Below are 12,920 nucleotides of genomic sequence, written 5' to 3'. Positions count from 1 at the left end.
CATATACTTTGTGGTCTCCCAATACATGATTATTGCATATTAATCCAAATGTTGTTCAATTGAATGGAATGTTATTAATTTCATCTTTTAATGTATGTAATCTCCATATGTACTTGCTGAGGTTTGTTATTTGATTTGACTGGGCTGCTTTAAAAGTTAGAATTAGCCTCCCCCAAGATTAATTTTGGAGTGTAGAATATGCATGTGCATGGCTGTCAGACATAGTCTGGTAGCTACTTGAGAACTTTTAATTTCCAAAGAATTAGATCTCAGAAATATGCGATTTTTAGCCTTCCCATTGAGTGTATATTCATATAAGGAAGTTGTTTAATAGCTACAATCTACCTATGAGATAAAGATGTAATAGAGTACCTTTCCCCTTATTAGGGACTTATTCATTGATGTTCATAGAAAACATACAGAAAATTGAAGTATTTCCTCATTACAGAGCTGAACTGTTACATAGTGATTCCCCACTTACTGTGTGGGACCCCCATGCTATAGGATGGTTTAGAACAGATAATGACTTCCCATGGCGAGTGAGTGAGCTGACCTACTGCAACAATAACAAAAGCTACACATTGTGGGGGATCCATTGCCATGCTGATCCAAACCAGCCAGCAGTCCATAATAGGCAGCCGTTCTTTCAGTGGGAAAAAGAGATGGAAGATACTGTTAAAATCCTTTCTATTTTATAAGAGGCTCATCTATAAAACATCAAGCAAAAGAGGTATCATAAAAATATAGGGAAATATTCTCATAAAACTAAAACTAAAGAAAAAAACATAAGAAAGTATAAATAATTCATGAGCACATACTTGTCATAAGAATTGATCTTTTCCATCCTAAGGGAATACTGACTATTAAAACATGGATATTCTGTGTTTAGTTTCTGTTTTTATAATATTTCATTATATGTTTTAAAATTTGAATTATTACAAGGAAGTACTTTTTTAGTAACAAGATATTATATATGAAGTGGACATGCTATGCATTTTGTGGTTTAACTAATTAAGAAAGGAACATATGTTTATAAGAATTCACCTCACTTCATAAAGAAAGTTATATGTCCAGTTCCTATCTGACCTAGTAATTATATTCAATAACATTAAAGGGCAGCATTTGCAGATTGTTTCTGTGCCTAGCATTTTAGTGTTTCGTGACAAATTTATAATTTAACTCTCATAATTAAATTACTTAATTCTAGAGTTCTTGATTGCATATGGTTTTTGATTGCATACTTAACTTTTTTTTCTCAATTGTATTAGAAAATTCCAGATTATTTTCTTTTAATACCCATTGACCTTTTACAGAAAATAAAAATCCAAAATAAGAATAATGACCAAATGCTAAATCTGTCACCAAGGGCTGTTAAATTTAAAAGTCTTCAAAGAAAGTGTGGGTAATATGACAGAGTCAGGATGACTTTTCATATAATTTACATTTTCATTAGATTTTCTTCTCAAAGCCACAGTAGCTTACAAGATCACAATAGCATCACAAGACATTTTTGCTTCTCTTTAGCTGATAAAAACATGTTTTATAATTTCTAATAGTAATATTAGGCTTAACTATATAGTTCAAAATATATATATATATATAGTTTTTGTATAAATAACCATCTCAAATAAGGCCTTCCCTGAGAAATTCTCCTTAAAACCCTCAGAAAGATTTAGCCATTCCTTCCAATGTTCACATAGCACTTATTACATACTCTATTGAAACACTTTCCATTGGTATTTCCATTTTTTTATACCTCTGTTGGTCTCCTCTCGTAGGCCAAGGGCAGTAATGTGTTAGATCTGACTTGTGCTGACTCAGGAGATCCCTTGTGATATTTTCAGGAATTTGTGAATTGGTTGTTAAACACAACTCTTACTAAAAATCAAATTATGTAAATTTAAAATTAAGTTATATTAAAGACAAAGATAGTTAACACATAAAAAGTCATTATTACCTAATTATTTGGTATAGTCTATTCTCTGAGTTATTTATATCTATTGTATCTGTATGCCGGAAATAATATATATTGGTCCACTACTATGTCTCCCTTTCCAAATCTGTTTTTAAAGCCATCATGTTGATAGCTTGAAAATAGGCATGGAAAAATACTTATACCACAGATACTGACAAATACAAGAAGCCAAGACTTGATCTTTTGTTAGGATGATTATGTAGACTCAAGAAAATGATGGAGAACATGTTAAGAATGCAGATTTAACTTAAAAGTGTGTTATTCAATAGCCTTTGCATTGTGAATAGAACACAAAATTGAGGAAATATTCTTCGAGTATATGAAAAACAATGTCCAGAACAAAGTGGTTCACATCACTCACAAGTGAGTACAGTTCTGACAAACATATTTGAGGTTCCCTTTGATTTTACTTGCCAACATAAGTGAAAATTTCAAGGATTTCTATCTATTCTGTGGATATTCTGTGGATAAAAGAAGTAAAGGTTTGAGGAAGGAAAATGTAATAGTCTTCCACAGACAAAATATTAAAGTTATCCTTCATAAATAGAGACAGTACTACTATATAGTTATCATATGAAATATTTCTATTTTAGTGGTGATTGATTTGAGTCAATCCATGTCTATACAGTCTCCTTTTTAATAATTTAACAAATTTAATACATATTTATTGAGCAGATACTCTCTGGAATACACTATTCTAAGCTCCACAATGCATAAAAAAAAAAAAAGAAAGAAAAAGTGATTATCATATAGTCCTTCAGGAGCTTTTCAGGAGCTTAAATTTTCAAAAGAGAGAAAACTGTAAAAAAAAATTCAGTACATGTTTAGACATTCTAAGTAACCGTGAGGAAAAAAAGAAAAACACAGGCTATTAGAATTCAGAGGGTAGAGGGTTGCCATATCCTTGGAAGGAGCAGGAAAAGCTTCCTAAAGATTGTGTGATATAAAATGGCGTTTAAATCAGTAGCATTTCAACATATTGAAACTACCCCATACAACAGAGCAAAAATATAATGAGATGGAAATCATGAATGAAAAAATTGAAGTCAGATTCAGAAAACCACATGTATAAAAAATAGTATTATATAAACAGTAAACGAGAAAGAGAAGTAATAAAGAAATAATATTTTAAAACTTTCTTAAGTTGATGAAAAATATTACTCTTCAGATTAAATTATCTCGAAAGTCTTAGTCAAGATTAATGTGGAAACTTTCACATCCACACAGTTCTGTTTACATTTCTGAACAAGATAAAGACAGAGATTTATAAGCCTCCAGACTGAAATGAAGTTATGAATTAGTGGGGTGGTATAGACACACCAGGAAAGGTCCAGGGGCAGAAAAACTAAAGATTTTTTTCAGAAATAAGGAGTAATCGAGATGAATGGTTAAGGTGTGAATCCAATGACCACAAAAGGAAATAAAACTAAATCATTCATGGTGATTGATAACTAGAATGGTTTCAATTGCTAGCTTGCTTGTACATTCTGCAATGACATATATGCATTAGCTTTGTTAGTTTAATCTAGTCAGGTAATCAAACTCACCACACAACACTATTTTATTTATGAGATTTAAAAACCATAGAATGCACAACAAAATAAACGGTTCTTATTTTGCTTATTTTTCTTCCTTCCTCCCCTCCCTCCCTCCTTTCCTTCCTTCCTTCCTTTATTTTCTCTCTCTCTCTCTCTCTCTCTCTCTCTCTCTCTTAAGCAATAATGACTATATCTTTCTTACAGAAAGTTGAATACAATTTAAGGATCCTGAATTTCATAGTTTCTTAATTGTGATTACTATTAAAGAAAGAAAAAAATGTCCAATGGGGTTGTGAGAAATATGTTAGTACCACCATTAGTTATCACAACTGTTTTTATCCATGATATTTTCAAAAGAAAATTTATTTTGAATTTCTTAAATTGTCTTCATTAGTATCAATCAAAATTCTAAATACACGCTAGAGCAGGTATTGCTACTTCAGAGATACACTGAATTTAATTATTGGACATTAATATCCAATCCATGAAATGTTATTCAAAGTTATATGGAAATTGTTAATCTAGCAAAATCTGATGCAGTGTAACTAACCAAATATTAGAACTAAATCAAGGTCACATTATATAAAATCTCATTAAGGAAAAACAGATCACAATTAATCAGATTTATTACTAATAGATCTTTCTACCATCTTCTGCCTCAGGGGTATGATGATGGCTACGGCGGTGAATATGAGGACCAGACCTATGAGACATATGATAACAGCTATGCCACCCAAACACAAAGGTAAGCCAATTGCCCTCTAAAGCTTCCTTCCCATGGTTATTTCTAACCTTGCTATTTGTTTCTTGTATCTGAATATCAGTTATATTGTGTGAGAGTTTCTAGTAGTGGTTTTTCTCCATTGTCTTTCTGTATGAAGTTGCTAACTAGATTCTGAGTCGTAAAAGTAATAATCTTTCAATTCTTAATAATGAAATAGTAGTTCATTATTTTAAGACTAGATGATTATCATAACTAATCAACTTATTAACAAGCATGTATTTAATGAAATACTGTGAGGTTATTTTAGTGAATTCATAATTAAGACAACAATCAAAACAAGTCACTTGTTCAATGTAACTTTTTCTCCTAAAATGTAATTTTTATTTGTAATACAAAAGATAAGGAAATGTTATCGGTGCTCTGAAAACAGGAAAATTCATAAAATACCTTAATGAATCAAGAATTCCTTACCTATCTTGAGGTGTTTCTAAATGATTGTTGACTGTATCTCTTTAGATGGACTCAAAATTTGTGACATAAATTTTTACTTTTTAAAAATCAGATTTATTTAGGTATTACTTATATACTATGTATATATCCTCATACATTGCCCATTGAGGACGTAATTGTATGAGTTAGCAAATGCAAACTATCCTATAACCACCTCCAAAATTAAGATGTAGGATGTTTTAATCAGTCCAAGATGTTTCCTTATGGCTCTTTATAGACAACTTTTCAACCCAAGCCTTGGAAACCACGACCTGTTTTTGTCACTACAGTTTTGCCTTTTCTAGAATGTCATATAAGTAGAAGCAACACGATATGTGGCTTTTCGAATCTGGATTTTTTTTTATAATGCATTTGATAATCATGTTGTGTATATCAGTGTTTCGTTCCTTTTTGTCATTGTGTAGTGTTTTGTTGTAAGGATGTACCACAGTTTCTTCATTTACCAGTTGAAGGACATTTGGATTGTTTCTATTTTTTTGGAGTTGTGAACAAAATTGATGTAAAACAAATACATTTTTAGGAAAATAAGTCAGTTAGGTTTTGCTCTGAAAAATATAATTTTCTTTACTTAGTGATGAATTTCATGGGAAGTCAGAGTCCTTATGACATTAGTTACATGATTCTCCCTATTTGTGATTGACAAAAACTATAGAACTCACTGTCACAAAATCATTATAAAATTGACCATTTATTGATCAACCATATTGGCACCCAAAGAAATCTGGATGATTTATTAAGTAATGTTTGGAGGAGTGAAGGTGGCAATGAAAGAAACAATTTTAGGTCATTATGAAGTGGAGGAAGTATACATGTTTTGCATAAGTGTGCATTTTCCATGGCCCGTGGGACAGCATAGTGAAAGGGGTGGAGTGGAGTTCTATTTGCAGAGAAGACTATTTAAAGAGAGATTAGGAGGAAGATGAGTGTAAACTGATACCTTTAAAGCTAAATATAACATAAGATATCATTATGGAAATGACAATCTTCAACTTTGACCAACTGGTGAATTTACAGTAGGTTAAATAGAAAAGCCATCATGAACTAAAAGCCTTTACTGTGGGTAATATCTTAATTATGTCTATTGCATACTGGAACACAATGCAGTTATTTAAGATTGGTGAAATGTGTGCATCACATCACAGACACTGAATAGAGCAGTAGATGCAACTTGGCTACATATTTAATACAACTCCTAGTATTTTCAATTAAATTGCTAGTTCATTGTATATTAATACATAAAAATAGTGATGATAAAGTTCTATAACTTTTTTCAAAACCTATTTAGTAGAAAACACATTATGACACACTAGAAACACAACTAGAGTAGAGCAAAATAATTTCTAGATTTAGCTCGGTAGGAGGTACATTTAGCTTGTAGAGATTTTGGAATAATTTTCTGAAAGTGAGGAAGTTTCTTCATCCTTCTTCTGGTTAAATTTAAATGGATTTAACTGACACTAAGAGACAAGGAAGAAGAAAAAGTTGGGAATTAGGAAAATTCATCCTTGAATATTCTAAAATTGAATACTAGAATAATTTAACATAATTATGCATGAAAATAATGGCAATATAGAATAGTTTTGGGAAAGAATTATCTCGTTTTAATGAAATGTGATTTGTCTGTAAAAGGACATTTTCTGTGTGCTTCTGCCACCTTCTCTTTTCCTTTACTCTCCATTCAATTTTCTCTGGCTAAATTCTTACCATCCTTCTAGGTCTAGCTCAAAATTTAACTCTTCCAAAAAGTCTTCCCATAATTTATTTGGGAATAAGCTATTTCTGCCCTGATTTCCAATAGCACCATATCATTATTTCTCTACCTTACACTGGGATCATTTGTGCCTATCCCTTTTCACCCTTTCCACTTGCCCAGAGTCCTTCTCTGGTTCACCCTCACATCATTCACATTCTGTAGCATTGAGTCTTTCATAGGGTATGTGCTGGTTAGATGACTGTTGAATACATGAATGGCAGGCCTAATGTATACCCGCACTATGAGGATACAAAATAACAGCTTGCTCCCACAAGGAGAATACAATATTCAGAATTACATGTGTCATATTTACTGACAAACTATATTTATGTGTTTCTGAGATATCTTGGTGCTAAAACAGAAAAGGTAAAGAAAGCAGGTGATGAAATTATTTGTAATGATACTAATAGTCTGTATTATAATAATTATTAAATAATATTCTTTATTACAATAATTATAAAAATACCTCTTTTGGCCAGAATATATCTTCAATACTAGTATATGGCATGCTAGAGGTTCTCAGTAAAGATTTGCTGAAGAAATAAAATAAAAATAAATGAATTAATGAATAAATGAAATTAACACTATTATTTCAGAACACTCTGTGTGGAAGAATTCTTAACTATAATACCAATTTGAATTACAAATAGATAAACACTGAGAAAATTTCTTACATTATCCTGTGATTAATATATATATATTAGCTTCAGGTGCAGAAAACAATGCAATAGCCAGACATTTCACCACCCACAAAGTGACAATCCCCCTCCCCCAATCTACTGCCCCCCTGACATACGTATCTATTACAGTTCCATTGACTCTATTCCCTATGCTGAACTCCATATTCCATGACTATATATATACATATATATATGTATATATATATTAAATTATGGTTGACAGACAATATTATTCAGCTTCAGTTAAATCTCTACTTGTAGATTATTTCTAGATTATTGATAGATTATTGATCCAACTGATATTTCTAGATTATTTAATAGATTATTTATCCAACTATGCCAGCAGAAGCTAAGATTAACAGTTCAGTTAAGTAAGCTTGTTAAATAATTACGTATGTCAGAAAGTATACTCACCATACAGTGACAATACTTATTTTTAAATTTTTCAATATATTTTAATATTTATCCTAATAATTTGTTTGAGAAGCAGTCATTTACAAGCTGTGTATCTATTTAAATAAATATATTATAAGCGAAACGACTACTATGAAATAATCAAGTATTAGGAATTAGAAGTGAGGGACAGTTCATTTCCTACAAGAATCAGTCTAGAGTTGTTTCTTTTTCAAATGGTGGCTCTTTAATTGGGCTTTGAAAAGTATGGTTTGGATTTATGGAGGGAAATGGAGAAAGTGTCTAAAGAAGTAGAATAAAGATAACTATGTGAGCATAAAACTTTTCCATCATTTACAAACAATATAAATATTATTTTACCATTGTCATGGTCAAAATCAGAAGAAATGCTGATTTAGAATTTTGAAGGTAAAACAATAGATTTTGCCAGTGACTTAGCAGAACTGAGATAAAAAATAAAAGTCTTTAGAGAAAATTGTCTTTAATTGACTACTTAGTCAGCACAGGTGAATACAGAGATTATAAAGTAGAATCTGGCAGGTGCTTAAATGGAATAATTATATCATCTTCAATAGAGAGTCTAAGGGAAGTTCACGAGGTAACAACCCTACAAAAAGGTTCACCTGAAGTTCAGAAGCTGTAACAATTTTAATTAATCCCCACTTGTCTTGTAATGTGTCTTTAGTTCTGGAAAAATTCAAATGGAACAGAAAAGGAACTTTACTAAAAAGTCCGTAAGAGGCAGCTCAACTAAATGACATATTAAGAACTGGTCTCCAACCATCATTTTCTCTTGCTCTGTGTCTATGAGGAGAAAAAGTAAAGAAACAGGTTGGCAAATTTATTATGCATGCTTGAAACGGCAGGACTAGTTTGCAGTTTCCAAGGGAATTCAATTACTTGAAGTCTGACTGAAGACAAGTTACATCCTATGATTAACACCTTTAATTGGACTAAATATTAAATTCTGTTCATGTTCTGATACCCCATTTTTAATGTAGTCTTCAAAGTCATTAACATTTTCAGACATTAATCTTCTGAAATTATGTAAATTCACAAAATTTTACCAATCATTTGGTTTTTCTCAATGTCCAAATTTTAAACAAGAATTTATACCAAATCAAATCATAGATGCAGAAACAAGTGATTTTCATGAACAGTACTTAGAAACAGATAGTAATATTGCAAATGAAAATGAAAAGACCAATTCTGATCTTTGATTCTAACAGTAATCTAATTTGGAAACAAAATGTTAAGAATTTATAATTTTCCAGTGTAAATTTTTTTAACTACAGGTTGGTGTAATGAGCAAAATTTAAAAAATAAATAAATAAATAGTTGCCTTTACTCTTCTTGAAGCATGAATCAGGTGAGAAACTCACACAACCTAAAAAGAGAATCCTGTTTTCTGCAGATTAATGAAGGTATATGCTAAGACTGCAAAGATATATCTCCCTCTGATAGTTCGCAAAATTTGCAAGGATAAAGACCCTTTTTGAATATGTGTCTACACAGTAGGAGGAAAAAATGAGACTCTTAATTTTAGCATAATTTGAGGAAAGTTTAATAGGGGAACTATTTTCAGTGGCAGAGTATAGAGAAACCACAAGGAAAAATGCAGTCCCCTGGGGCTAGTTTCCCTGGGGCAAGGTGTTTGCCACCAAAACTCAGAAGGAAAGGTAGACAGAGAAAGCTGTTAGAGAGGCCTCCTGTCAGGAGCTGATTCAGAATGGCAGCCATGGCCAACCCACAAGGAGGAAGCTCCAGGGAGTTTATACCCTGACCTCACTTACCTCTCTCCTTTCAGTCTCCTAATGTTTCCATTGGCTGAACCCATTAGGAGGCAGAGGACAAGAGACCCAGTAGATGGAGTTGCCATTCTCATCCCCGGGGTTTTGAACAGATTGGAGAGAAGAGTAGAAGTGGGGAAGCAAATAGAAAAGATCCAGCACAACATCCAAAATTTTTATCACACACCCAATTATTAGTTTTTATATATATTAGTTTCATATATATAATTATATATATTAGTTATTATATATATTAGTTTCAGTTACTTGAAGATATAATGGCATGAAATTGCTATGAAAACAGTAGTGCTTTTAAATCAATTTGTGCTTTGTCAATGAGAAAATATCTATACACTAAAAAAAAAAAAAAAAGGCAGAATATGCAGTGAATAAATGGGTTCTTGGACCCCCTTGCACAACTTCTTAGCTCCTCAGGCATCAGAGCCCACATGACAGGAACTGCTCCTCTGTTGTTCAGAGGCTAGTTGGAACTAATGCTTCATAATAACTAACATTAGTTTTGTGCTAGCTGCTGCTGATTATTTAGGCCACTTTATCTCATTTAATCCTTGCAACAACACTAAAGTCAGAGAAATTTGAAGCTGAAAAATTTAAGTAACTTTCCCAAGTTCATTCAAGTAGTAAAGGTTGGATTCAAAATCACATCTGCTGATTCTAGAGGCCTCAGACATAAAGACTGATAAATACTGTCTAAAATCTAAATCGATTCATTACTTCAAAAGGTTTCTGTTATATACCCGAACATGCCAGAGAGAATATGCACTTAATATAATGAGAATGTAGTGAGTTATCTGTGTGCTTTTCAAAAGGCTCTAACCAAAGTACATTTCTAAGCAAGAAAAAAAAAGAAATCATTTTACATTAACTATTGTTTTTAAGCTGTAAGTTTAATGTGATACTAAGAATGTACAGAAAGAAACGCTTCTCATGAAAACTTAAGTGTAAGGCCCTACAGTTACCCAGTAATTTAATAAAAGTTATAACATTAAGTATATAACAGCTTGTCCTATTCATTTAAGTGGCACTATTCGCTGTAAAGTGACTCACCGTTATTTTATAATTCAATTCTCTTATGTCTCAAACTATAGTCAACAATGAGATTGAATTTACAGACGGTTATTGGATTTGAGATATTTCCCACAGTTATTCTACAAGTTAGCTGTGTTTTCATGCCATCTACAGACCTTTGCATGCATAAACAGTGGATTTGGTATTGTTTAAAGTTCTCTCAACAGAGTGAGAATCCAGCTCTTGATACACGCTATTTTTGTTGGTGTTCTCGTCTGGCATATTTATTTTAGGCATGTAGGATAACTGTTGTTAGCTTTAGGAAAGAAACTATATGTTTTCTAAAATTATTCAATATGTATTCATTGCATTTGTTAATTATTTTTATTAATTTAAGGTTAATTTCAATGATAACTAAAGTACTTGCCTAAATAGTTAATTTTTATTTAAAAAATTACCATTAAAATACTTTTTATAAGACTCTAATGAGAAGAGTTAGGAAAACCATTTTCCCTAGTCATTTGAATGACGAGGCTCCCAAGAGAACTTAAGGAAGTGTCCCAGTTAGTAACTGAAACCTCCTTACCATTTATTAAGATCAGGCCATGTCAGCATGTCAGTTATTTCTCCTCAGCAGATTAGTTTAGAATTGGAGACACCCCTCAACAGGAAACAGGAAGGTATTGGGCAAAACGTGAATGAGATACTTTATATTCAGAATTATTTGTATTTTTTTTTAGAATTATTTGTATTTTTGAAAGACAATATAATGCATATTCTATATATTGCATATCACCTTCAGTATCATCTGGACCAAAAATATGTATTAATGTTATTATATTGAAATATATGAATAACTACACTCAACAGGATATACATAGCTATAAATAGCTTCTTATCATTTTAGATCGGAGTTTTGTTGCCTAATGATTTCAGACACCAAATTAAAGGAAACAATTTTGGTTTCAGAACTTCTGGACTTGGTATCCAAGTATAAGTAATAGGCTTGTATTATATAATACTCAGTAAGATTGAGTTAATAGAAGATGTGTGGAAGAAGCGAGAGGTGTTTGAAGGGCTAGGCAGGGAACACCTGACCAGCACTAACGGTGATCTGCTTCTAATAATAATAATGGCCGCAATACAGAGCAGTTGCTCTATGCAGGTGTCTGTATTAGGTACTTTGTAAGCGTTATCAAATGAGATGGATAGTTTTATCCTCATGTGACAAATAAAGAATCTGGGACTTACAATGTTTACCTTGCCCAGGACTTCCTATTGTAGCTTAGTAGGTAAAAGATCCAAGCTTTGACCTGATTCCTGTCAAATTCCAAAACTGGGCTCTTTGTTCTAATGTCATATTGCCTTCCAAATGCTTCATTTTTTTTAACACTTCAGTTTATTAGGAAACTCTTAAACTGAAGTAGCTTCTCCTTCCTTGTCGTCTTCATTTACATACATTGATCACTATGTAATAGGCTTTGTGAAGCCACATCCAGCTTTCTTCCACGTATCAGCCTTTCTTTATGAAATAATGTCCCTGTATCAATATCCATCCCAAGTGTGGTAGAGTACATTCTTGGCTATAATCTTTCACCTCCCTGTGTTCACACTGGGTGATGTTTCAATCCATCTCAAAAAAAGCAGCTGAGTCTGTTTTCCTGATTCCTCGCCATCACTTACTCATGTTGCTCTAGCTAACAGAATAACGCCACTTCTAAGCCTACACACGAAGAGGACTATGTGTTTCCCACTTGCTCTCTTGCCATTGCCAGGAGAAGAGCTTCCCCTGGTAGCTGCTGCACCCTCAGTCTGAGTTCTAGAAGGAACACATGGGGAGCCCCAACCTCATGGGGGCCAAGCCCAGATCCATCCATAGCATACAACAGAAACCCCAGCAAGCCCAGCCTAGACCAGCGAACCTCCAGCCAAACCACAACACATGACCTAAATGATTACTTACTGTTGTATGATGCAAGTATTTTGGGGGTGTGGAGAAACATTATTGTACCAGTAACAAGCCAACATCCAAGGTGAATGCCCACACAGACATGGTTTTCCTCAACCGTTCTTGGTAAATTGTGATTCCCATTTCACCAAATACTCTAGCTGCTGTCTTCCAAACCATCCCAGTTATCCAGGCATCCATCTTAAGTTGTGGCACAGTGAACTTGAGGTGCGTTATATCAGATGAGAACTGACCCATGCAAAGAAATGGCATTCTTACATCCTGTGCTTCTTGTTTAAAGCCCTTCAACATCATATGACTGAGTGGTTTTCCAAAGTGGCTATGTCGTATTATTGGGTTTTATTGAATTTGTTTTCAACTGAAAACCTAGATTCTTTCTAAATGAACTGCTGGCAAGCAAGTTCTGACACCATCCTACATCTTCGCAATTGATTTTTTTTTAACCTAAACTCAGAAATTTGTATTTAGTTTAGACCTTCTCTTGTTGATTTGGAGCTACTTTTTTGGAATACTAATTCTTAAAACCAGTATATTAATT

At 32.8% G+C, this 12,920-nt stretch overlaps 1 protein-coding gene across 2 annotated transcripts in view; it reads left to right on the top strand.

Moving 5' to 3' along the window:
* KHDRBS2 (KH RNA binding domain containing, signal transduction associated 2) overlaps positions 1-12,920 on the top strand; it is a 518,678-nt gene that overhangs the window by 460,533 nt on the left and 45,225 nt on the right. For both annotated transcript variants that reach the window (XR_004421664.1, XM_033093385.1), the window contains exon 7: positions 4,176-4,258. Coding sequence is in view for 1 of the 2 variants with exons in the window: in XM_033093385.1 (XP_032949276.1) it covers positions 4,176-4,258 (83 nt within the window). In the remaining variant the exon portion in view is untranslated. The remainder of the gene's footprint in view (positions 1-4,175; positions 4,259-12,920) is intronic.

The sequence above is a fragment of the Rhinolophus ferrumequinum genome, chromosome 3 (genome assembly GCF_004115265.2).
Source record: "Rhinolophus ferrumequinum isolate MPI-CBG mRhiFer1 chromosome 3, mRhiFer1_v1.p, whole genome shotgun sequence".
NCBI classification, from domain to species: domain Eukaryota; kingdom Metazoa; phylum Chordata; class Mammalia; order Chiroptera; family Rhinolophidae; genus Rhinolophus; species Rhinolophus ferrumequinum.
This window is presented reverse-complemented; position numbering and strand designations above follow the sequence as displayed.